This window comes from Macadamia integrifolia, chromosome 14, assembly GCF_013358625.1.
Source record: "Macadamia integrifolia cultivar HAES 741 chromosome 14, SCU_Mint_v3, whole genome shotgun sequence".
NCBI lineage: Eukaryota > Viridiplantae > Streptophyta > Magnoliopsida > Proteales > Proteaceae > Macadamia > Macadamia integrifolia.
The window spans coordinates 7,404,095-7,427,935 of record NC_056570.1 but is presented as its reverse complement, the minus strand read 5'-3'; the positions used below and the strand labels follow the sequence as shown (position 1 = coordinate 7,427,935).

Genomic DNA, 23,841 nt, shown 5'->3' with positions numbered 1-23,841 from the left:
GTCATGAATGTGGTTGTATGAGGAAACAAGCTCTAAGTAGGTTCTAAACACATTTTAAATATGTTCGATTGAGTCGGGCTATTAATTGACCAATCTCAATTAAGCGTCTATTGGATAGCAAGTTTGCATCAGGAACGACATAATATTGGTCAGGTTAGGCCTGTTGATGTGGACCCATAATTGACATTCCTTATCAATGACTGACCTGATCTGGTTTTTTTTTCTTTAAATCTATTTTATTCTTATGCTTGTACACTCATATATATATATATATATATACATATATTATAGAAATATCATCTATTGATGATCACGGATTACGCACCCACTCTTTGAGGAATAATCACCAGATAAGCAGAGATCGGAGTTGGGCCAAACTACCCAACCATGTGATGCCAATATCGGGTGACAATGATATCGATACATAGGGGTTGATACGATGTCAATGCCTTGAATTAGTTTAAGGCTGCGTTTGGTAACGTTCTATTGGAACGTTTTTTGAGTTTTTTTGTTCTATTGGAAAAAAAAAAAAAAAATGAATAAAGCGTTTGGTGCATCATAGACGAGTTTCCCTTTTTTTAAAACAAAATGTGAAAAAAGAACAGTAGAAACTGAAATTGACAGAACAACAAATAGCTGTTTTGTCTTCCCACTTTCGTTCCAAATAAAAAAAAAAAAGGAACTATTTGAAGGAATTTAGGAAAATCTTTCCCGATAAACTTGTCTTCCGCCCTAGCTCTTCATTTTTAACAATTTCGCGCACAAAGAGGAGAGAAGACTTGTGTTTTAAAATCATTTCAGAAACAAATTCACTAAACACCCTTTTCCCGTTTAAAAAGGGCATTTTGACACAGAAACTGAAATTTTTGTTTTTTATACGAAATGTCATTTATGGAACAAAAACGTTATCAAACACAGCCTAGGTCTCAAGTCCAGACCACAAAGAAACTTCAACAAATGATTGGTTAACGATGATAGGGCCATTGGGTCGCTCTCATGGTAGCTTCAAATTCTAATCTATCATATGAATTGGTGGTGGAACAAATTGAAGGGGTTGTTCATGCAAACCTGGAATCGTTTGGTTTTTGGTTTGATTCAAGATACAAATATTGAATAATTTAGGGTAGCTCTCTCTTTCAGAGGGTTTCTCAAGCTACAAGTGTGGGAAGGTATCTGCATGTCACACCAGTTAGTGTTCCGAAATAGGTATCATTCATGTGGATTGTGGAATCCACATTTTTTAAAATAAATAAAATGATTAAAAAAAAAAAAAGAAGGAAAAATAACAATACCTAGTTGTGCGGCTCTTGCGCCTAGGCAGGACCATAGGAGCATGAAAAATTACCATTTTACCCTCATGAAATAAAAAAAATCCATCATGTTGATGCTTAGGGGTGTTAATCAGTCAGGCTAGGCTGGTTTTGGTCGGTCCTAATCGGGCTTCTCCACTTTGGGACCTTGCATTGTGACTGGCCCATTTAAGTAATCAATCCTTATATGCTAGGTATGATCCCATTTATAAACGGTCGGCTAGGTACATATCTTTAATCGAGCTAAATGGGCCTTAGTCGGGCTTTAAATGGTCTAGTGACACATTTATCTCTAAATGGGCTATAGGGCTATAAACGGTCTTTTAAATATGTCGTGCTTAGTAAATGAGTTATAAATTAACTCTAAACATGCTATAAATGGGCCTTAAACATGTCGGACCATTAATTGGTCGGTCTCGATCAGGGTGCCTGCCGGGTAGCACCTTGCACTCGGGCCAGGCTGGTTCGAGCTTTAAACGGTCGAGCCTACAAGTTCGAACCTGTAATTGACATCCCTATTGATGCCCATGTAACCCCCCTCATTAGCCCCCACATTGCAGAAGCGTCACACAACCAGGGAGTGTTTTTTTCTCCTTCTTTTAATTGCGTCTTTGTCTCATTCTCAAAAGTTATTTAATGGATATTAAAAAAAGAGATTTTCAAAAAATTAAAATCATTTAATACGACATTTAATACAACTTTATGACATATTCCCCCCAACCCACCCCCCCCCTCCTTTTTTTTTAACATATTTACCTTCATTGAGGAAAAAAAATGAAATCCTTGCATATTTTTTGTTACCTATAGCATCCTATGAAGGCACTGAGACCTAGTCTGCTTAACAGTTCCCCGCATATGGTTGGGCATGGCAAGAGCGTGGCACTAGCACCATCATGTGTAGAGCTTTCTGTGTTACTGAATTGTCATTCAAGAGTTAAGACCATGGTTTTAGGTATTGGTCTCGGATTGGCTACATTGATCGATCGATATTGATATCGATCAACACTGATACCAAATCAGAACATGATATGAACAAAGGGCAAAATTGCTAAAATACAGTGACACGACTGAAAAGGACCAATACCATCTTCATTGTTGGTAAGCAAGCACTCATTATAACTTGGGTTGTATTTGGTATGCATCATTAGAATAGTTTATGAGTCTAGAATGTATTCTGAAACAAGAAAATAGAGATTAATCAACTTGGTTTTGAATGTGTTCTAAACCTAGAATCTAGTCCAAGAATGCATACAAAACACAACCTTAGATTCTATGAAGCCCCAACAAAGATGTGAGCTACATCCCAGGTGCAGATTTTGACAGGAGTCTCAACAAGCCGAGTGCGTTCAGATGAATAGTTCAATAATAAAATAGATCGCTAATATTTCCAATTTTTTTCAATACAAGTTTTTGAGGAGTTGAATAGGACACAATCACGAGTTTGGGATTATTCTGGGCACTTCATATACAAGGTGAAAATAATTATGTCATTTACGTGATGTATAGTAATTTTATTAAGTTGTTGCTCTCATGATATTTGGCATTCCACAAAAGGAAAGAAGATATCGAGTTAAATAAGAACAACCCTTAAAAAAGGTTTAAAAAAAAATATATAGGAGATCAAGGGAGCGGTCTGAATTGTCTTTCAAGAGCTGCAAGAATCTACATCATCTGAATAGTACAGCCGAGCCCTTGTCCAATATCTATTCCGCTGTGTTTGGTATGCATAATAGATTATGGGTATAGAATGCATTCTAATACCGATTCTTCTGTATTTTCTCACTTCAGAATGCATTTCCCATAATGCATAGCAAACACTGCCAAAATATATAGCACCAATCAGCTCTAATTCTACTATTTTGGAGCCTTTACACCCAAAGGTTTCCCAAGGAGTGTGGTCTGATTGACTTAGCCACGATATGATCCAAACAAAACTCTGTTCCACCAAAGGTTGATTATCTTGGTGACATGGTAGAATAACTACAAGTAGCATGGGATGATGGTTGGCTGGTCACAGTGAAGGAGCTGCAATGATTTGATTCCCTTTTTATGGCTCTGTAGACATGATCCAGGCCTTCCTCAATCAACTCTAATACAGTTTGAGGCATTGGTGGAGCATTGATCTCAACTGTTCCTTCCAGCATCTTTACCACTTCTCCCATTGAAGGTCTCATCCCCACCTCATCTTGGATGCACCAAAAGGCAACCTTCAATGACCTCACAAACTCTTCTTCTACCACATTTCCTCCTAATCGTTTATCTGTAACTTTCATTGGTGTTCCATTCGTCATCTCCTGCAAGAATCAAGTTTATATGATTACATTCTTATTTTGCTCTTATGGGAATAAGAAAGTTGATAACAACTAGATGGTAGTGTTGGAAGGTCCAACACAAAACCTTTAGGTATTAGGAAGAGAGAGCTCCTCAAGTATATGAAGGCACCAAGGACCTGAAGAAACTGATGTGAGACTAAAGCTCCATAACTCCCAACATCTCCACACTCCCCCTTGGGTTTTTTTTTTGTGGGGGGGGGGGGGGGGGGTGTGAGAGTATATAATTCTTGATTCACAGATTACGACGAGTTAAGAATTCGATAGATACCTTAAATGCCCATCCAGGGTAAAAGAAACCCTCAGCATCAAAAGAAATATTAAGATTTCTCCGGCCACCAACAATCTCTAATAGAAGCATACCATAGCTGTAGACATCAGCCTTGACAGTAATAGGGCGGTTACTGACCCACTCAGGGGCTAGGTAGCCTCGGGTGCCTCTAATCATGGTGACAACATGAGAGTGCTCCCTTCCCATCAACTTGGCCAATCCAAAATCTGATACTTTTGGGCAAAAATTTTCATCTAAGAGTATATTCTCTGGTTTGATGTCACAATGAATAATTCGATCCCGGCATTGCTCATGGAAATATGCAATTCCTTGGGCAGTAGAGATGGCTATATTGAAACGAGTCAGCCAGTCTAGTAGTCTGTCTTCGCTGTTATACGAGGGAAATATCCATTTGTCCAGTGAACCATTCTTCATAAACTCATACACTAAAAGCCTGTAAATTAGAGAAATTAAAAATCAAATGGTGCATGTTTGTTCACAGCATTTTCTAGTGGAAAGATCTGTGCTAGCAAATGACAAATTAATTGAACTTTGTTTTTGATAGGCCAAATACCCAGAGAAAGGAAACAGAAAAGCATGGAAATTCATGTGGATTTTATCTACCTGTGTGACCCCTCAGAGCAGAATCCACACAATCGAACCAAGTTCATGTGGTGCATTGAACCAATGGTGTTTACTTCAGTAATGAATTCCTTCTCCCCATGTGGCAAAAACCTTTCTAATTTCTTCACTGCAATTAGTGTCCCATCTCCAAGGGTTCCCTTGTATACAGATCCAAACCCTCCTGCCAAGGACAAATATTACAATTATATTGTCTCTGATCACTGTTAATTAAACAAACTGACTCCTTAAATCACATTTTTTGGGATTCATGTATTATCATTTTATAATTATCTCTATCTAATTCTAATTAGAAATATCATAAGTACTGATAAGCAACAATGAGAAGCCAATTGTTACCTGTTCCTAGCAACTGAGAGAAATTATTGGTTGCGCTCTGCAGATCTCGGTAGCTGATATTCAATGGAGCACCAGACACTTTCAAAGAACTTTCAAAGGCATTCCTTAAGGATCTCCGTTCATGGAGGCTATAATATAGCAAGAAACAGAGCAATCCAACGAGAAGAGACGTGCAGAGAACTATTGGAAGAACAAGAACCTTGTCGTGGTTACTCCCAGACCCTTTTTCTGATGAACCTCCAGACCCTCTACCTCCATATCCTGGTATTGTCGAGACATTATTTCCAACTTTTACAAACATTGTCGTGCTTGGATCTTGGAAACCCCCAAATTCCAGACTCTTCAGAACCCAACAGTAGGCCTTCTCTTCACTGAGCCCATACACAGATGCAACACACTCACAATCCGAGAGACAAGCATCACCACATTTGGAGACTGTTGTGATATCACTGTAGTTTGCAATCACCGAAGGATCAGAGAAGTAATAGTTAGTCTGAGCCATTGTTGCGATCTTGAATTGTGAGGTCGAATTTTGATGAGGCTTATAGCAGTTCCCTGCAAGAGACGAATTATACCAGCATACTTGATCGGATCCTACAAAGGAAGTCCCAGGCAAGCATGTACAGGTCGCATTGGTCTTGGTTGCGTCCAAATTACAAACACCATTCCCGCAAACTCCAGCGATATCGCAGGGATTCGACACCGCAGCCCACTCAGGAACCCATTGGCGAGACCCATTCAAATCATTATCCCATCGATACAAACGCAAATTTCCATTCATCTCAAGAATCAAACGCCGAAAAGATGATCCTGATTGGTTGAACGATCCTGTCAACCCTCCATTATCACCATCGTTCTTGTATACATACACAACCCCATCGGAAGATTGGCCATAAACCATTCCAAAACTTCCCGATTCGTCCAGAATCGCAACCACATCTCCCGTCACATTTGATATCTCAGGGCTCTCCCAATACGAGTAGTTGCTGAGAGTCTCTAGATCAGCAAAGGATGAGTTCTTTGGTTCCGGTAAATTGAATGTCAATCCGAGGCTGAGTGAAGTGGGTTGCTGAAGCATTTTAAGGGTATAGTAACCTCCGTGTGAGGGTGATTTTGCTGAGGACAGCTCTGAGGAGACCGTTAATGGTTGGCCAGGGAGAAGTGTATCAGAAGGGTTTGAGTAGCTTTGCCAAATGACTTGGAGGGTGCTGTTGTAGAGGACGAGATTGCCGGAATCTAAGATCGCCGCCGTCTGGGCTCCGGAGTTGGAGGTGTTTGAAGTCCACAAGGTGGTTCTACGGTCGACGAGGACGAGATTTCCAGTGTTGTCAAGCTCCAGGGTTGCATCTTTTCCGACCAGTGAGTTTCTATTTAGATGATGGAGGGAAAATGAAATCGTTGACTACAAGTCAAACACCTGCAAGTGTTATCAGTAAAGAGTCTAAAGGCGGAGGAAGTATTTCCATTTTTTTTGGATATGGTATTTCCGTACTTTCTCTTTCTAAATCGTTGACTACTATTTTTGGTGGAAAAAAATTCTCAAAAACACAGTACCGTTGCACTTCACTATGGAAAAAAATCCTCTGCAATTCTGATCTCGTACAATTCCGTGCAATATCATCTTTAGGCGGTGACACGTGTATTGATACCAATACAATGGTCCAGATCTGATTTAAATATCTCTTCATTGATTTAATGTTTTATTAATTATACCAAATCTGGCCCATTGTATTGGTATCAATACACGTGTCATCGCCTGAAGGTGATATTGCACGGAATTGCAGACGATTTCTACCAACTTCACTATACATAGTTTTTTTTTTTTTTAAGATGTTAGGTATGCCATCAGTCTTTCTTGGAATTAACGGTTGATTCAATAAGCAGGGATGGAGGAGAGAGATAGACATAGGCATAGGTCTGTCGACGGCATCATGAGTCTATCAACAGCATACCTTTCTTAGAGAAAAACAATTTTCTCTAGCTGTTTGTTTGACTTAGTTTTTCTTCATATATGGTTAAGAGAGAATCTCCTTTAGTTAATGTTTAGATTAGCATGAGCAAGAGTATTTTCAATATCGTATAATAGGGACCAAAAATGATGACGACACAACAATCCAGTCACATGATTACATAAGTACGTCACCAGTGGTAAAAAAATTCTTCTCCATTATGAAGGAAAACCATTTTCTTTGTCCCCACCAAAAATTAGAAAAATTTTCAAGAACTTTGTAATTTGTTGATTTTCTTATATGTGTTTGTTTTCCTTTCTAATCAGTTCCTGTCAAACAAACACAACCTAAGTGAATAACAACCTAAGTAAATAGAAAGATATACGAATGAGAACTGAAGAATCTTACCATACAATCACATCTCTTGGAAAAAAAATTTTGCATTTTAATCCTTCTTTTTCATCCCATGTTATATGTTTAGTTAGATCATGAGGGTTGGATAAAAAAAAGCCATTTGCAGTCATAATTTTTTATTAGTCATAAAATATTAGGAACATTTCTTGAAATCACAATTTTGTTGTAAAGGATGTTTTAGAGTGGGGGGAAATAATTATATGACATAATATCAAGGGGAAAATATTACTACGACACTTGTGTGTAAATTCCTATATATGCCCTCTTACATCCCTTCCGTAGATCCCACACTCTTTCTTCATTAAACCTCCTATATGACGCTGTATGGATCTCTCTCCCTAATTTTGAAGAGGCTACTTCTACCCTTAACCACCAACCGTCGATAATAATTTCTTGCCCCTAACCACCAATTGTGATAATAATTTTTCTACGACTACATAAAACAAAAGGGGAATAAAGTGAGAGAAATGCTGTTAACGAAAAATTAAAATGAAAAGCATTTGCAATAATTATCAATAAGGGCTAAGGTTTATCAGGACGCCACACTGAAAAACCATACCAATGGAGATAGATTTATTTAGTAGATCCTAGTATCTTAATATAGGAGAAAGAATGTCAGTGTGAATCCCATAGCTTACTATATGAGAGGAGATTCGAAAGGACAAACCCGACCCCACCCCAAATGTCGGAAGAATACTAGACTAAACGAAACCTCATGGGGAACTAGGCTACTGCACTAGCGTAGGGAGGCTCTACTTCACTCCCTCTCACTAATATTCAAAGGAGCCTACAAAAATTCATCATTCAATCACAGACATCCACAGAAAGCAAAAGCTTGAAGAGTTACCTATTAGCAGACCAAACAATGGTTCGATCCCCAGGAAGCTCTGCGTACCAAATTGCCAGTTGAAACTGATCTTGCGACCCAACCTTACTGAATCCAAATGTGAAAGTTCTATTTTCAGAAACCAATCCTTGTTCATCACGAGCTAACAGTCTCGAACCAAGTATGATCTGGTTAGACAAACAACTCGCTAGCTCGACCAGAACAAGAAAGAGCAATCCCAGAAATGTAGAAGACGACATTTTGGTAAGAACCGTTCACTGAAGAGTTCTGAGAGAAGAAACACAGAAAGAAGCCATTGTATATTGGTTCTGTTCTTATAAATTATTACAGAAGAAGATGAAGACGAAAGGGAGATTTTCAAATTTTGGAGGATTAACACGATGGACTTCCACGTGTACATTGGTGGTTGAACTAAAACGTTGAAAAGAGGGAAATCTTTTGATGGGTCGGCCGGAGAATCACCGGAATTGTGGCACGTGTTTAGTTGTTCTTGGTTCAGCAATGGATTGAGACAGATCAGAGACAACACGTCTGTCTCTCAAGGAAGAAATTAGAGTGTTAATGGTTCAGAGTTCACACTAGGATTCATAGCAGTTCACACTAGGATTTGAACAGAGCCAACCATTCCTTATGATGGTTGGTAGCAAAGGATGGTGAGGCCATAAGGGGGCACTTAACCCCAAGGGTGTAGTTCAGTTGGCAAGGGAGCTTGCTTAAATCGATCCTTTTTTATCTTTCTTGAGGTTAGTTTCGCAGTTTCTTTGGTTATCATAGAAGTTGGCACTGACCTAATTCACCTGTGTTCAAAGCATACACGTGTATCTGAAAGATTAGTCGGGCCAAAGGTCTTCACACACTCGTTAGCAAGGACCCTCATTCCATTTGCACTAAGAGTTCAAGAATCGTACTTGAATAGGCTGCTAATTTGTCAAGATTGATCCCAATTCCAGCTGATTCAGAGCGAGGGTTTTAAAACAAGAAATCAAGATCTGAATCTGGTTCTGGATCGGAGCAACATCAATTCGCACCAGTCTGTATCGGCCCTAGAATCAATGTTCTAAACTTCTAAGGCACAAACCCTAGTTTTTGTACAAGGACGGACTAGATCAGATAGAATTGGGATCAGCGGATCTGGTAGAGGAGGATTTAGTTCATGGTATCGGCTACTGATTTGAATCGGTTGCATTGGACCTTTATGGGATCAAAATGACTCTTCATTTCAAAATAAAAAATAAAAAAAGTCCAACTCAATATCATTCACAGCCAATATTGATATGAATCGCCAGATAAAGACAATCCAATGCTGATTACGTACCTAACTGTCAAATAAATTTATATGTGAGGTAAGAGTTATTGTCACGGTGAATTGTTTGATAATTATGCAACATAATATCGAAAGTTATGAAAAGTGGATAGAAGTTAAATTACATGGAACGTGAAGTGAAATTGTGAAGTGTAAGGTTGTAACTTTTTGTTTAGCCTATTTAATAAACACAATTATAATTAATGAATATGATTTGAAATCTTAGCAATATCTATTTTCTCTCTCAAGAGAAGAAGTAGGTTTTATCATCCAAGCTAAATGTCCACCCAGCTTCGTTTATTAAGCCAAAGGGCAACACCTCCTAATCAACCAAAACCTTATTTTCTCTCCTTCTATACCGTGCCCGTATATTCTAGTGTCAGAACCAGTTCCACAGAAAGATTTTCAACAAAATTCCAGATTCTCAATTGAGAATTGGCCAAACCCAATCCCAATTCATGCTGTTCTGAATCTGCCGATCCAGGAAGTGTTTCAATGGTTTCAACCAATTCCAGCCGGTCTGGCTGAATCAGAACCGGTTGGTGCCAATCCCATCGCTGATCCTGCTTATTTGAACTTGGACCAACCTCAACCACCCAATTTCTTACCATCTTTCTTAATCAGCAAACAGTGACATCAAACCACACTGAATCAATCCCGAATCAGTCATAATTGGTCCCAACTCCCAACAAACCCTAACCCAAGTATCCATACAGAGATCAGCCGATCCGGTCCCCCTTTTTGGAACACCTATGCAAGCTATCCACATAAACCATGTGGATGCAATTGATTGGAGTTGGGGTGAATCCGTAAAATTAGTGAGAAGAAATTAGCAATTGACTTGCTTGCTCATGTAATCATTAGGAGATCAAGATTTCAAGGCTTGTACGTCCCTTTGGCGTGGTTTATGACTTTACAAATTGATGCATCTACCACATATTCCTCATCCCTGTCCATCATCCAAGTTGAAGAAGGAAAAAAAAAAAAAAGAGGCCGTACACAATGCAAGAGGCTCCTGCCACTACGAAAATAGATAGCATTGCCCATGCTTTGCAGAGAGGTTATTTTCCAACTCGACCACCCACCCCCCACCCCCCACCCCCCAAAAGGAGTAGGTTAGACATTGGCCCTGTAGGGTGTTGTAGGATAGATTAGCAAAAAGAACATAGTATCATCGGTGAAGAGGATAAGGTTGCTCCATCTTGGGGGGGGGGGGGGGGGGGGAACCCATCCACTCTGTTTCACTCTCCCAAAACAGAGATTTTCCAAATGCAGAGAAGGAAAAAAAATTAGTTCTAAAAACAGAGTGCAGGGCTCAAACCCTGTGGTGCTGTCCAGTGGAAAACTCTTAATTTCTGGGGAGCTAAATATAAGAAACTTAGGAATATCACTGCAAGAGAAGATAACAAGAATGAATAATTGACCAAGCAAATATTGCCCAAGGTTGAGGTGCCAGTCAACAGAGGAACAATCTCCACTAGAACAATGTCAGGTAGTTCAAAGTTCAAAAACCAGTTCTACGTAGTTAATTTCCAAAGGCAACCACAATCACACTCCAAGCTTTGATATTGGGTTGCAAATATTGATCATGAAAGCAGCACCTCCCATTTGTTGCAGATGCAATATATCTTCTCTTGCTCAAATCCAAGGGGGGTTGAAAGGCGAAGCAAGACAATAAAGACAAACCCCATTAAGTGGGGATAAGCTTAGTTGAGTTTGAGTTCACCTATCTCAATCCAAAACACACATCCTAGTGTGTCACATTAACAAGAGTCCCTAGTGATCTGATTTGCTAATTAATTAGAGTGAAATGCCAAAAGAAAAACCTTGAACTCAACTAATTCTATATTGGATTAAATATGGCTATCAATCTATGGCGCAAAGGATTATAGAGCTAAAGTTAATCCAATCAGAATCAGGTAAAGGTTTGAAGCAAATGGAGGGTCAACTTCTCATAGTCAACCTCCACAGTACATGGTTAACAGTGGAACTCATGGTCCTACAGAAAACTGAAGAAAACACTGAGCAAGGCCTCCGGACTTAAATATATTCTATAACAGTTAACAGCCTCAGACTCCCTTTCAGTTGGAAATTCAGGAGTTATGATTCCTGTAACACACTACAATTCAATGGAGCTGTTTTCTCAGCATTCTAGGCAATTTTATTGCAAGTGACAAAAGAAAAACTGGTCTAAATCTTAGTATTTTTACATTCAAGAACCACCAGTGCAAATGGCAAGAGATTGTCCAACTAAAGCTGATCCTAGAGGATTTAAGGAACATATAGCTGATAGAGTGAAGAGTACAATAAACAATGCAAAGGCTGCACACGTATATTTATTAGAAACCAGCAGAACTTCTAAAGCAGTAATAATGTCCAAGCTGTTCAACTTCACAACCTAAGAGAAAGGGGATATTCATATCAGAAGCCTCACATAAGAATTTTATGGATCATGGCATGTAAGCCAAACTGGGTTCCTAGCAATACGTTATGCCCAGTGTTAGTAATAGGTTATGCCAAACGCAGCTAAGCCCGTCCAACCCTAAAATTGCCACCCCTCAGCTACTAGCTGGGGCAATCTGGGCAGTCTATGCACTCCTGTCTGGGAGGGGTTAGAAATTCACAGCCTAAGGACTACACCCTCGAACAGAGTAGACCAAAATAAATAATACAACTAAACCAAAAAGGGTCCAAATAGTAATCCCTTTCAAAAACCTGTATTAAATCTGTAAATCAACCATAGATTGGTTAAATCACATTCAAACATATGGTTTTCAATTCATTGAAAACTGAATAAATTTCCAAGCACCCCAAAATTCTCTATATTTGGGCAGCTTTTGACAGGAGAGTATGAGACTTAATTCCCATCTCTCAGCTTATCAAGAAACGTCATCATTTGTGCATAATAAACAGATAAGACAGACCTCTGTTTCTCTCTAAAGGGCATGTATGCCATTTATTGGGAATTTCTCCAGTCCAGTTACAGGGAGATTCACCTAGAGAGATAATTGATCAAGTTGACAACAATGAGTGCCTAAACTATCACATCTAGTAATCAGGCTAAAAGGGCACCTTACTGTGAAAAATACATTCACTAAATGAGAATTCACTCAAAGGAAACATAGTATGATGAGGACCATGGATTTGCACCCAAAAAAAGAAAAAAAGGGTTAGACCTTGACAAAAGCCTTAAGTAATGATAAGATATTCGAGTCAAGCAGACTCATATTATTCGTATACCAATTATTTACATGGTTTAAGATACCTCCAATTTGATCAATACAAACTTCAAATTTCATCATTATACATTTCATTCATATCTCCTCCGTTATGGATTTAGTAGTGTCTTGAACAATAAGTGGCACTTATCCATATTCAATAATGTAGTAGTTGGCAGTCATGCTGTGAATTTTGCAGTAGCACGAGTTTCAACTCCATCTTTTTTTTCATTTCAAACTCAGTATGACAATATGCTCTGAACCAATTTCAGTTCTTTTCTACAGAGCATACACAAGCTAGAAAAAGAAAATGTCACTGATGGAAAGCTTCAATAGGTATGACTGGTGGAACTGTTCAGGTATTTGGGAGATCTTAAAAAATTATATCTAGGAAGTGAAAAAAAAAAATCCTCATTGTAAACTAGCATTTAATACACAACCTGATGGTTGAGGTGTAGCTCTATGCAAAAGCCACCAGTGACACGACCAGAGCATGCAGTTCACTCTGTTCCCGATGGTTCACAAAAAGATGTTGTTTAATAACTTCTAACTATAATATTTTTTCTATTTTTTAAAGTTTGTATCCTACCAGAATACAGGTTAAAATGGATTCAGCTGTCATAGAGAGACCCTCTTCCACAATTGGTCAATCCAAACACCAAAATCAAGTAGCAATTTGATTTAGAGGGGGGAAGTGCACTACAGATCTGGTGAAATAAAGGACAGACCTACAGAACAACTTCATTATCTCTAATGGGTTCAATGCCCTATGAAGTCCATATAACAAAGATTGATTAAATGCGGAGGTCGAGCCCATTAAATAGTATAGAGGAATCTAAATTCCTTCCCTAGAAACCTACACCACAGTTTGAGCAATTCAATATGGAACGAGTTGAGTTAAAAAAAAGTGGAAAATATATATATATATATATATATATATTAAGGTTTAGAAAGAATTATCTTAAAAGTACCAGTGAAGATCATAACTTCTCTTCTTGAAGATAAAAAGACAGAATAACATTGGATAAAAATGAAATTATAAACCTCATGTCAAATGCAAAAGCTGCTGATTTCGAACCAATCTTGAATAAAGCAATAATAGCATTGGAAGATAACCAAAATTTCAAATGTTACATCCATTGACCTGAACAGGGTGTACCTCCCAACATAAGCCAGACAGCTACATGGATGTTCAACAATCCAAATAAACAGGCTAATAAAATCATAGAGAATCTGTGATAATTGAATACAAATAAGTAGCTATTACTCTAAACTTTTATCTCCAGTCATAGATAGATATAAAAAGAAACTTAAGAAATCCGTAAAACAAATGTATGGACAATTTGAAACCTCAATCTGTATGGGTCAAGATCGAAATCTATGAGTACCGAGATCAAAGAACAAACGATCAACATCTGCAAGCAATGACTAAGCTGGGGTGCTCCATCCGTAGACACTGCTGGATGATCCGCACAGAGAACTCAGCAGTTGGTGGAGTCAACAGTAAGATCCCAAAAAATTGGGAAACATCAACCATGAGTGTTAATTGCTTCCCAGACCAAATTCCTAGGAACAGGGTTTGAGAGGTCCCGAGCCTGCAACGCAGCAGTGCTAAGAGTCGCAAGGGTCTTCTTATTAGCTTCCAAGAATGTAACACTGTTGTAAGGAAGATTGTGTTTCTTGCAAAGATCCCTCACAATGGGAGCAATCTTCCTGAAATGACACCGAGGTAAGCGGGGGAACAAGTGGTGTTCAACCTGAAACTGTAATCCTCCATGTAACCAATCCATCCATGATGGGCATAAGATGTCAAGTGTGCCCATCGTCTGTTTCTCAAACCAGTCATTTCCACACGGTGGACCTACGTAGACTTCTGTTGAGAAATGGTTCAAGGTAAACTGAAGATGTTGAGTTGCAGTAACAGTCAAGCATGCAAGCACGTACATCAACCTCTCCCCCCAACTGGGAAGGAATGAAACAAGTAGAGGATACCAGACCCAGAAAACCAACATCCCAACAATCTCCTGAGCTCTATTTGGGACCTTTCTCTTAGATGTTAACAAAAATATCGACTGGGCAATGAGATTAAAACGAGCAAAGATCATAACAGGGTAGAAAGTCCAATGCTGGTAACTCACCAGAAATCTGGCGATTGGATCGAATGTCATCTTCCTGTCATAGAAGCACGACCTGATCGAGTTAAACAACGCTGGAGATACGGCAAAGAAGGGGATGTGCTGAAGATCGGGATCGAAATCCAGACTGTTGCAGGCAATGTGATGGGCATTGTGGTTCCACTTCCACCACCCAATGCTGATACCTGTAAGACAATTTCCTGCAAGAACCTGCGTAAATCGATTGAGACGACGCCCCGTCATGATCTGGTAATGCCCAGAGTCGTGTCCGATCCATCCACTCTGAATCCAAAGAAACCCCATCAACCCACCAGATCCCAGATGAACCCACACATTCTTAGAACCTATCACACCCCAAATGCAAACGGCAAACAACATTGCCATAAAACAAAGCGAAAAGAAGGTTATATGTCCTTTTTTTTCAAATAAACCCAGTTTAGAGAACTCTGAAACAAGTTTTCTGTAATCCTTAGAAGCCTCAGAAACCTGATAATCTTTCAAATGCCCAACATAGAAACGATCAAGAAGTTTCCAAGCAGAGCCAGGATGATAAGCAACAAAAGCATCAGTAACATCCTGACCTGCGAGATTTAAAAGCGGAAGATCACCACCTGGGTGATCTTTACCCCAATCTGAAACATCATAGACCTTCCCCTGTATCGAGATCCACAGATCTCCGGGTTTGTTATGGTTTCTAAGCTCATCTGTTGAAACATACATCTTGGCGTCCGTCATTAAAACCCAAAAACAAAAACAAAAAAAACCCCACAAAGATCTCTAATGAAACTTCACAACCAGTAGACGAAAATCTGAAAAAGATTCAAGAATAAACCAGTTTAGGTTCCCTCTTGGCCTCTGCCTCTGCCTCTGCCTCTGCCTCTGCCCCTTATCTCTTCCTTTCTTCGTCGAGAGAGGAAGAGATGAAAAGGGTAGTTTTCATGAAAATCAAAAGGCGTCAAATATAAGATTTGCTTCCTCTAATTGTTCATAGAAACTGTGTTAGTTATATAAGGAGTTTAAGGAGGAGTGGTAGGGTCCGTTGAGATTACAGCTAAGCTTAGAAGTTGAGGACGACGAAGCACCACAGATAAGTTCTGAAAAATATCTACCACAAGTTCAACCCTTCACCGGTTGGAAGCACATGAGAGGAGTAAGAGACGATTCGATCCCTTGACCGTACTTTGGCAGGAATAGGATAGTGGCTGGTAAGTACCTACCACCATCCACGCTTAGCAAATCTAAGAATCTGTTTTTAAAATTGCTAATTAAGGTCAGAGGATAGTCATCCATATATATATGTATATATTTTCTTGTTGGTATCCCATATAACTGGCAAAGAAATATGAAGAGTTTTAGATGTATCATGAGATAAATTTGAATTATCTAATTTTTATAATTTTCTTTTTAGGGTTGTTAATTTAAATTTCTACCTAAAAAAATATCTAATTTAGGTTATAGTTTATCTAATTCGGATCAAAATCGATTATGATCAATTCAAAAATGGATATTCTGGAACGATCAATTCTAGGGTTTTGGAGATTGATTTTGATTTGCGAAAATAGCAAGAACTTATCTGACTAGGATTTCAAGTTTAAAATCTCCTTAATTGGTATTAATGTATGGACATTTACGGATTATAATAAGGTATTTGATTGAATTAGATTCTGGAATTTGATGTCTGACTAATTTAGAGTCGTTTGATGTCTGACTAATCTAGAGTCATTATATCTTTTACATCTAGCAATTGATTGTCATGCTAAGACACTCATCTTATGACATTTGGAGAGAGAGGAGAGAGAGAGAGAGAGAGAGAGAATGCTCCTTGCTCGCTTGGCCCCTATGCGACAATCCCATTGGATGTCTCTAGTCATCTAGTGCAAGCCACAATCTCTCTCAATGATACCCCTCTCTTTTTAGGGATAAAGAATGTTTACTAGTCGCATGGCGCATGCATTTAGGCATAAAAGTACACAAAATCCCCCACCCCAAAATGAAATCAGAAATGTAAAACTACTACTTCCCCACATGAATAAAAAATTCATCTATATTGATGCCACTATATGTGTACTTTCATTGGTCCCACATTAGTGTAGTGCCCATGCAACTAGGTAGCTAATGAGATCTTGCCCCTTTTTAATACAAATTTTCACAACCAATGAAATAGAATCTATAAAGATGTTTTTAAAATACTAAAACCTAAGAAGGAATTTGTGATCCCAAGAGGAGAAGTGAATTATTCAATTTCATTGACTGCTTGCAGGGATTGCAACCCCGACAATAACCAAATTTTTTTTCCTTCCAACTTCTAATTGGGAAAATCAAGGGCATGTATCCTATGTCAACACACTGACCAATGAGATAAACTAAAAGGGGCACAATGGTCATTTCAGGATGCACTCTTGGACAAAAAAGCACGTACCCCTTTCTAATTATTTATCTTCGTCATTAAGAAAACTGAAAGCTCCAAGCATCTGTCAACGCAAAGAAAGTTTCAAATCTCTATCAAAAAAAAAAAAAAAGGAAAATATAGCCAATTAGGGAAAGGGTAAGGAGGGGTTAGTGGATATATAGGGTAAGAGATGCCGAATATCCAACGTCAGATTGGAATATAATTAATTCCTTCGTATCTTATCTTGTATTGACGTGATTCCTTATTAAAGAATGCAAGTCCGGAGTCCAATGGGCGCCTGGCCCTACGTAGTATGGACTCTGAAGACAGCCTGGCTAGGTCGGCGACGAGCGACCCACCATATCCACCAATCAATTGCCACCGATTCATCTGTCTTGAAGCCTTCAAGTCTGTCTTCAAGTCGTCTCACCGTGTGGGGCTGGGTCTTATTAGAACTCGTTTAGCAGTTTCCACCTTAAACTACCTTAATCAAACCGCTATTCTCTTCCCAAAAATAGTTCTTTTAGGAAAAATGGAGACTTCGAAAGAAAACAGAAAAAAAAAAAAAGAGACCCTCTATCACGCGACATGGCATGTAACGCAGATCCAAAGGGCTGGGAGCACTTTGGGCTGCAGATGTGAGGGCTCTCACTCCATAAATTTGCTTTATCCTGTAACTCGTTACATACAAGCCCGATTCGGAAAATGGTCTTCTAATCAATAGTCATATAGCAAAAAAAAAAGTCTCCTACGTAATCAAGGATTTATTTAGTCAGTATGAGCATCCAATATTGATCCGTATTGGATTGGATTAGATCAGTCACTTTTGCCTATATTTTTTCAAAAAAGGAATATTTTCTTTACAATTTTACCCCTGAAGATCATGGAAACCGATTTGGATTGGTCAGATTTTGGTATTGGTAATACAATAGGGCCGATCCAATACCAATACTTATAAACATGTACCTAATAGTCTCTTTTTTTTGGATAATTGTTTCCTATGGGTGAGTGCGGTTCATGTGTGTGTGCAAAGGCCAAGGAGGAAGCATCCACAAATGAGCCATTTTTCTTTTCATGAGCAGTGGGCCGATCATTTCACTCTATATGTGTTTGGACGTAGGGGCCACACTCACCCCTCTCTTGATAGATGAATATAAAAACTCATGAGGGGGCATCAAGTATTGAGGGATCGGTATTGAATCGCCTAAATTCAACAACAATTTGTATCCCACTAATTTGTATCGAAATTAGGAAAAAACGATACCAATTCTAGGGTGACCTGGTATTGATGGATTGATACAGATCAAAGGGTTAAAAATAAACCATATTTTTTAAAGAAAACCAGGAGTAAATCTGACCAACCTGACCTAATTTAGGGCGATCTAGATTGATATCAAATTAGTATTGGTCAAGAGACTCAAGACCAATCTCAATCTTGATACTGATTGCTAAAACCGTTTGGAGGAGGGGAAGGAGGAGGGGGGGGGGCAATAAGAAATGCGGGTTATTGGTTCAAAATATGGGTGTCAAATATTGGCCCGCATTGATTAGCATGTTTATAGCTAGATCAACTCGTTATGACCTGTTCACAACCCAATAAACCCTTTTAAGACATTACAGCATGACCATAGTCCAACTAACTTAACCACGATTACATATCGATAATTGATTGATCAAATATAAATGTATCCAAGACTAATGATGCAGTAAGATTGAAGAGTCTTAAATTGGTGAGAACCGATTGGGTGACCAAACCAATAGATTGACACCCCTAGTTCAGAGAACCTCTTCCCATACTTTCAATTGCTACCTTCCTATTTCTATCAAGAAAAATTGCTACCTTTCCATTTATATTTCTTGTATGATTCACTCCCACCTTTATTCATTTTTCATGTAATTTTTTGGAGAAAATTGTAGTTTTTAATTTGGAATTAATGACTATAAATGAAGACATTGACAACTTAACCTTACACTACCATAAATTTAGGGAAAAAGAATCATTTTTATTGTCGTTTTCCACCTCTAGACAAATGGAGCGGGTTACGAAAAGACGCCATTGCCGCCAACATCTCACCCCAAGTGTCTGGGCATGAAGAACGCAAGTAGATAGGGTTATCATGCCCATAAATTTAAAATTCGTTTTCTCCATTCTTTTTTTTTATTATTATTTATATGAAAAAGCATTTAATTTTTTTGCTCCCTCTAGTTTCTTCAGGAAATATAAGGAAGGGATGTAAAAACAATTTTTTTTTTTTTCGCAACGGGGCTAGACCAGGACCATTGGGTGATTATTACTAAAATGGAAATTTTTGTAATCATAAGTGCATAACCTTACATTATTAAATAATTAATTCCAAAATATTCTAAATTTAATTTTATTACTCCAACCAATTTCCTTTGATTTGAAACAAAAATTAAGATTAAGGCTGCGTTTGGTAGTCATTCAGTTCCAGAAACGACGTTTCATGTAAAAAGCAGAATTTTCAGTTTCTATGTCAAAATACAGTTTTTATTTGTGTTTAGTGAACTTATTTCAGGAACGATTGTATTTGGAACAAAACCAAAATGACAGAACAAGGTTTCGTTGTTCCATCATTTTTATGTTTCTAGTGTTTTTTTTTTTTTTTTTTTTTTTCCCTTTTCGTTCCAAAAATGTGAAAAACACCAAGTTAACACCAAAGGCTTTATTCCCTTTTTCTATTCCTATAGAACGAAAATATGTCAAAAACATTTTTTTTTGATGACTACCAAACACCGCCTAATGTTTTTTTTCCTATCACCATGCCTAGTGAGTATAACGCTTCACTATTTACCACATGATAGTACATGAGTTAATCCATGTAATAAACAACTAGACAAGCATCTCATTAGTACAGTTTCAGTTTAAAAGGACTAGAGAAAATAGTTAAAATTACAAAAGATACTATTTTGTATTTTATATTCATCTCCATTTGATGGCCTTTGTTAATTTTACTAAAAACTTTGAATAAGAATTTGAATAACTGTTCTCACTTACTTTGGACTAAAATTTGGCTATTGAGATGTATATGGAGTCTTTTATCACACGTAAGAGTCATGTATTGTCAAGTGGTAAATAATGATAGTGACACATAGAAAAACCTGAAAGATTATATCTAAAATATATTACTAAATATGAAAAGAGTTTTACGATTGCCCGATCATGGATTCAAGTCCTTCCTTTTTCTTTTTTTTTTAATCAATTTTACTTCCCTTCCCTTTCTTATATTTGCAAGTAGAAGGAAGCCTTGTTATTATATTTCCAAGCCATTTGTATTTTTATAGTGTATCTTGGATTGTCAATGAAGACACGTTTTGAAATTTGAACCTAAAGAGTTTTCTATTTCTAACCAATCTAATATATTTTTTTATTAAAACTTACTTGACATGTTGGCGTAGACATGCCTGGAAATTTCTTGTTAAGATTTAATTTGGAAGTTTGGGGCTTTCCAACTTTACATTAAGGTCAAAAGTATATCGATGGAGTTTCTCCAATGGTTTTGACCTTATGGTTACATTATTATTATTATCTTTTAATTTTTTTTACTTTTAATAATTAAAATGCTTTTCATAAAAAAAAGAAAAAGGCCTATGTCAAATAGAATAGGTTTTTCAAAATCTATTTCCTTTTTTAGCTAGGGGAAAGGAAAGCGGTGAGGTGGTCTGTTTAGCAATCTTAGGCAGCTGATCTATTGTGTCTTTTCCTTTTCCTTTTTTTTTTTCATGAATCGAGAGGTTATAATCTTCTTTTAATTGCTGATTTGCTTAAAAATCAACAAAGATATATATTAATATGGACAAAAAAGATTACAAAATTAATGGGAAACAAAATGATAATCAGATAGATTAGATTAGTACCTTTAGCATCGCCATCATCAGGAAAACCACATAAAAAGGAAACATAAAGGAACTTAGAGAGAAACAAAATCTAGATCTAACAACAATATCTCATATAACTTCATTGTGGTGGTGGCTTTTAACATCATATGATGGTCCATAACAAATGACAAACGAAAACGAGTTACCTTCTTCACCAGGTGGCCCTAATCTATTTTTAAAAATTATTTAAATTATGTTATTGCTTTACATGTTTTTTGGGTACATATGTAAATGATAGTATTTTACCTTCATTGAAAATAGAAAAGGCCAAAGATTTATGCCTAGTCGCATGACCCCTGCACCAGCTCGGGGGGCCAATGAGAGCACATGTAAGGGCATCAACATGAATAAGATTTTTTATTCATGAGGACATCTTAGTAACTTCGCATGCTTTATGCATAGGCATAGGAATCACGTGACTAGCAATATTCTTTTTCCCAAAGACAAAATAACATGAAGTTACAGCTTCATTTGGGCCAACTTTGGTTATAACAAAACCTTACCTTTTCTTCTACTGGTTGTTGTTTTGTGTGTGCACGTGTGTGTTTGTGTAGACATAATATAATAATTTTCTTAAAAAGAAAACCTAGTTCATTCCATATGATTAAAAAAAAAAACAAAGAACCTATCATCGGTTCCTTTGAATTTATCATAAGATAAAATCTTATCCTTGTAACTTCGCTTCTCATGGTATTTAACAAAGTGGGAGTGGGATCATAGCATGCCTTCACCTTAAAATAAAATAGTATGTCCTCCAATAATTACCATTTAAAATGACCAGAAAATTTTATGTATAGATGGACCTCAAGGTTCTCTGATCACATGTTAAATTTAAGTCCAATTAAGTTTAGCAACTCTAAAAATAAAGTGCATGTCCCAACATATTACTATAGCACCCCCTACTAAGAATTGTCCTGAATATCTCCCTTATTTGATGAGTTTGTGTAATACCTCCTCCAATGTCTAAAACTGCACATTAGCGTCATTATAATCTACTCCCTCAGAAAAAAACTAAGGAACTACTGAGGGACCATAATGTTGCACGTAAAAATATAGAAAAAGACATGTTACATATAACATGATATATAATGTATAAAATTTGACATGTGACAAATCCAAATCATTTTTTAAAATCTATTTCACATGGGAATAAGACAAAAGATGTATTAATTTACTCCCAAATTAGGATGTGTTAGGTAGAATATTTTTTTCCCTCATAAAACAAATAAAAAAGAAAAGAATATTTTTTTGTTATTTTTCTAAAAAGCAGTAAAAGAAGTTCAGGTAAGTTGTTAGAGGACTTTAGAGGCAGCCGACCGAGTGGCCGGCAGCATACCATGGAAGTTTGGACACAACGGATGGGAAAACCCATATCCCGAATATTCCTTATTATGTGCTGCGCAGCTTGTGATAATCAAAATATCTATCTTATCTTTCTTCCTTTTTCCCTCTGACCCTTTCAACTAAATCCAACAGATAATAATCAATTAAAATACAACTTTATTTTTTTATTTAATTATAATCGTGATGGTTAGGGCGAATTAGGAATTGTACAGATAGACTTATGGTATCAGGTTTGATTCTCCATCTATGCATCTACAATTTAAGTGGAGACCGTGGTAATAGATTGATGCACTAGCCTCCTTGAGAATTAATCGAGGTGCACATAAGCTGACTCGAACACCTTAGTTAACAATATATATATATTGTGATTCTTATAACATTGTCATGTGACACCAATATCAAAGAGGAGAGGGAGATGTGGCCATGGTCTCCTAGAACCCCATAAGAAATGAGAGTGAATCCTTTGCACATGTATTCATCTGTAGAAATGTGTTGAAGGTCAACACCTGTCTCATTTTTTGTCATTTATAGGGTGAAGATGGATATTTATGGAAGCAACATGCACGAACTGGAGAAGGTACATATAGAGGAACTAAAATCCAAGAAATTGGGATTTTCAACCATCTCCAATAAGTTTGTGGAGATGCTTATATACCCTCTCACATCCTGACCATTTGCATTTGGGTTTAAATTGATATTTCACTCCTCTTAGGCCATGTGGGCCGTTTGTTGGTGTGGCATTGAAAATTCTCCTCACATTGATAGCATGAACAATCTTATGTTAGGAATTAACAACTTAGTAGAACATCTAACAAAAGAAAAACAAAAGAGAATCACACACACACGGCACACCGATTACGTGCTTCACCCAAGATGGTGTTGCATCCATGGCAGAGCAATAAACTAGATTTTCCACTATTATCTCTAACTCCTTATAAGATCACAACCTACATATAGTGTTTTGACACATTTCAATATAAAGAAACCCTAATTCTTGAAAGTACATAACTACCCCTATTATAAACAACGCCCAAAAGTTTGGATTGGAGGCTTCCAACCCCTAGCCCACTCTCTAGCAAGTGAGACCACCGATATTAGGAAAACTGAATGGTACTTCCTAAATTAAACTGAGATCAGAATTCATTGATCACACTCTATTATATACTAGTGCAAACCATGTAGTGTACATGAGGTTGTAGGAATTTGAATTTAAAGAAATTTATTTATGTTTAAGGTATCTTCATGCTATCGGTGTAGATTAATCTCCCACACCAAGCCAATGGACGTATGAGAATGGGTGCTACACGGTGGCTGAGGAGGAGACATTGTGAGGGTCGTACACATAAACATAATTGTGAACTTATATTTGTTAAAGTCCTAAAGATACTTTTCCTGTTTTAGGATCAAAGATATGAACAAAAGTGAAGAGAGAGAGAGAGAGAGAGAGAGAGAA

The 23,841-nt window shown here is 37.5% G+C and overlaps 2 protein-coding genes across 2 annotated transcripts; both read right to left on the bottom strand.

Annotated features, from left to right (window-relative positions):
- Positions 1–2,776: 2,776 nt before the first annotated feature.
- On the bottom strand, positions 2,777–8,391 carry LOC122061376 (G-type lectin S-receptor-like serine/threonine-protein kinase At5g24080). The gene is made up of 5 exons (XM_042624619.1): positions 8,103–8,391; positions 4,893–6,259; positions 4,536–4,716; positions 3,912–4,365; positions 2,777–3,604 (listed from the first exon to the last, which is right to left on the bottom strand). Exons 1-5 carry the CDS (start codon positions 8,339–8,341, stop codon positions 3,266–3,268), a joined length of 2,580 nt encoding a protein of 859 aa, XP_042480553.1. The 5' UTR covers positions 8,342–8,391; the 3' UTR covers positions 2,777–3,265.
- Positions 8,392–13,706: 5,315 nt separating this feature from the next.
- On the bottom strand, positions 13,707–15,786 carry LOC122061951 (acyl-lipid (9-3)-desaturase-like). The gene has a single exon (XM_042625545.1). It carries the CDS (start codon positions 15,491–15,493, stop codon positions 14,153–14,155), a length of 1,341 nt encoding a protein of 446 aa, XP_042481479.1. The 5' UTR covers positions 15,494–15,786; the 3' UTR covers positions 13,707–14,152.
- Positions 15,787–23,841: the final 8,055 nt, after the last annotated feature.

Excerpts from the sequence above, each read along its gene's own strand:
- LOC122061376 (XM_042624619.1), bottom strand. The coding sequence starts at position 8,341 with ATGTCGTCTTCTACATTTCTGGGATTGCTCTTTCTTGTTCTGGTCGAG. Across the intron at positions 4,717-4,892 it reads CTCTCAGTTGCTAGGAACAG|GAGGGTTTGGATCTGTATAC; the intron begins GTAACAATTGGC and ends TGTCCTTGGCAG. Across the intron at positions 4,366-4,535 it reads TGCTCTGAGGGGTCACACAG|GCTTTTAGTGTATGAGTTTA; the intron begins GTAGATAAAATC and ends TCTAATTTACAG.
- LOC122061951 (XM_042625545.1), bottom strand. The coding sequence starts at position 15,493 with ATGACGGACGCCAAGATGTATGTTTCAACAGATGAGCTTAGAAACCAT.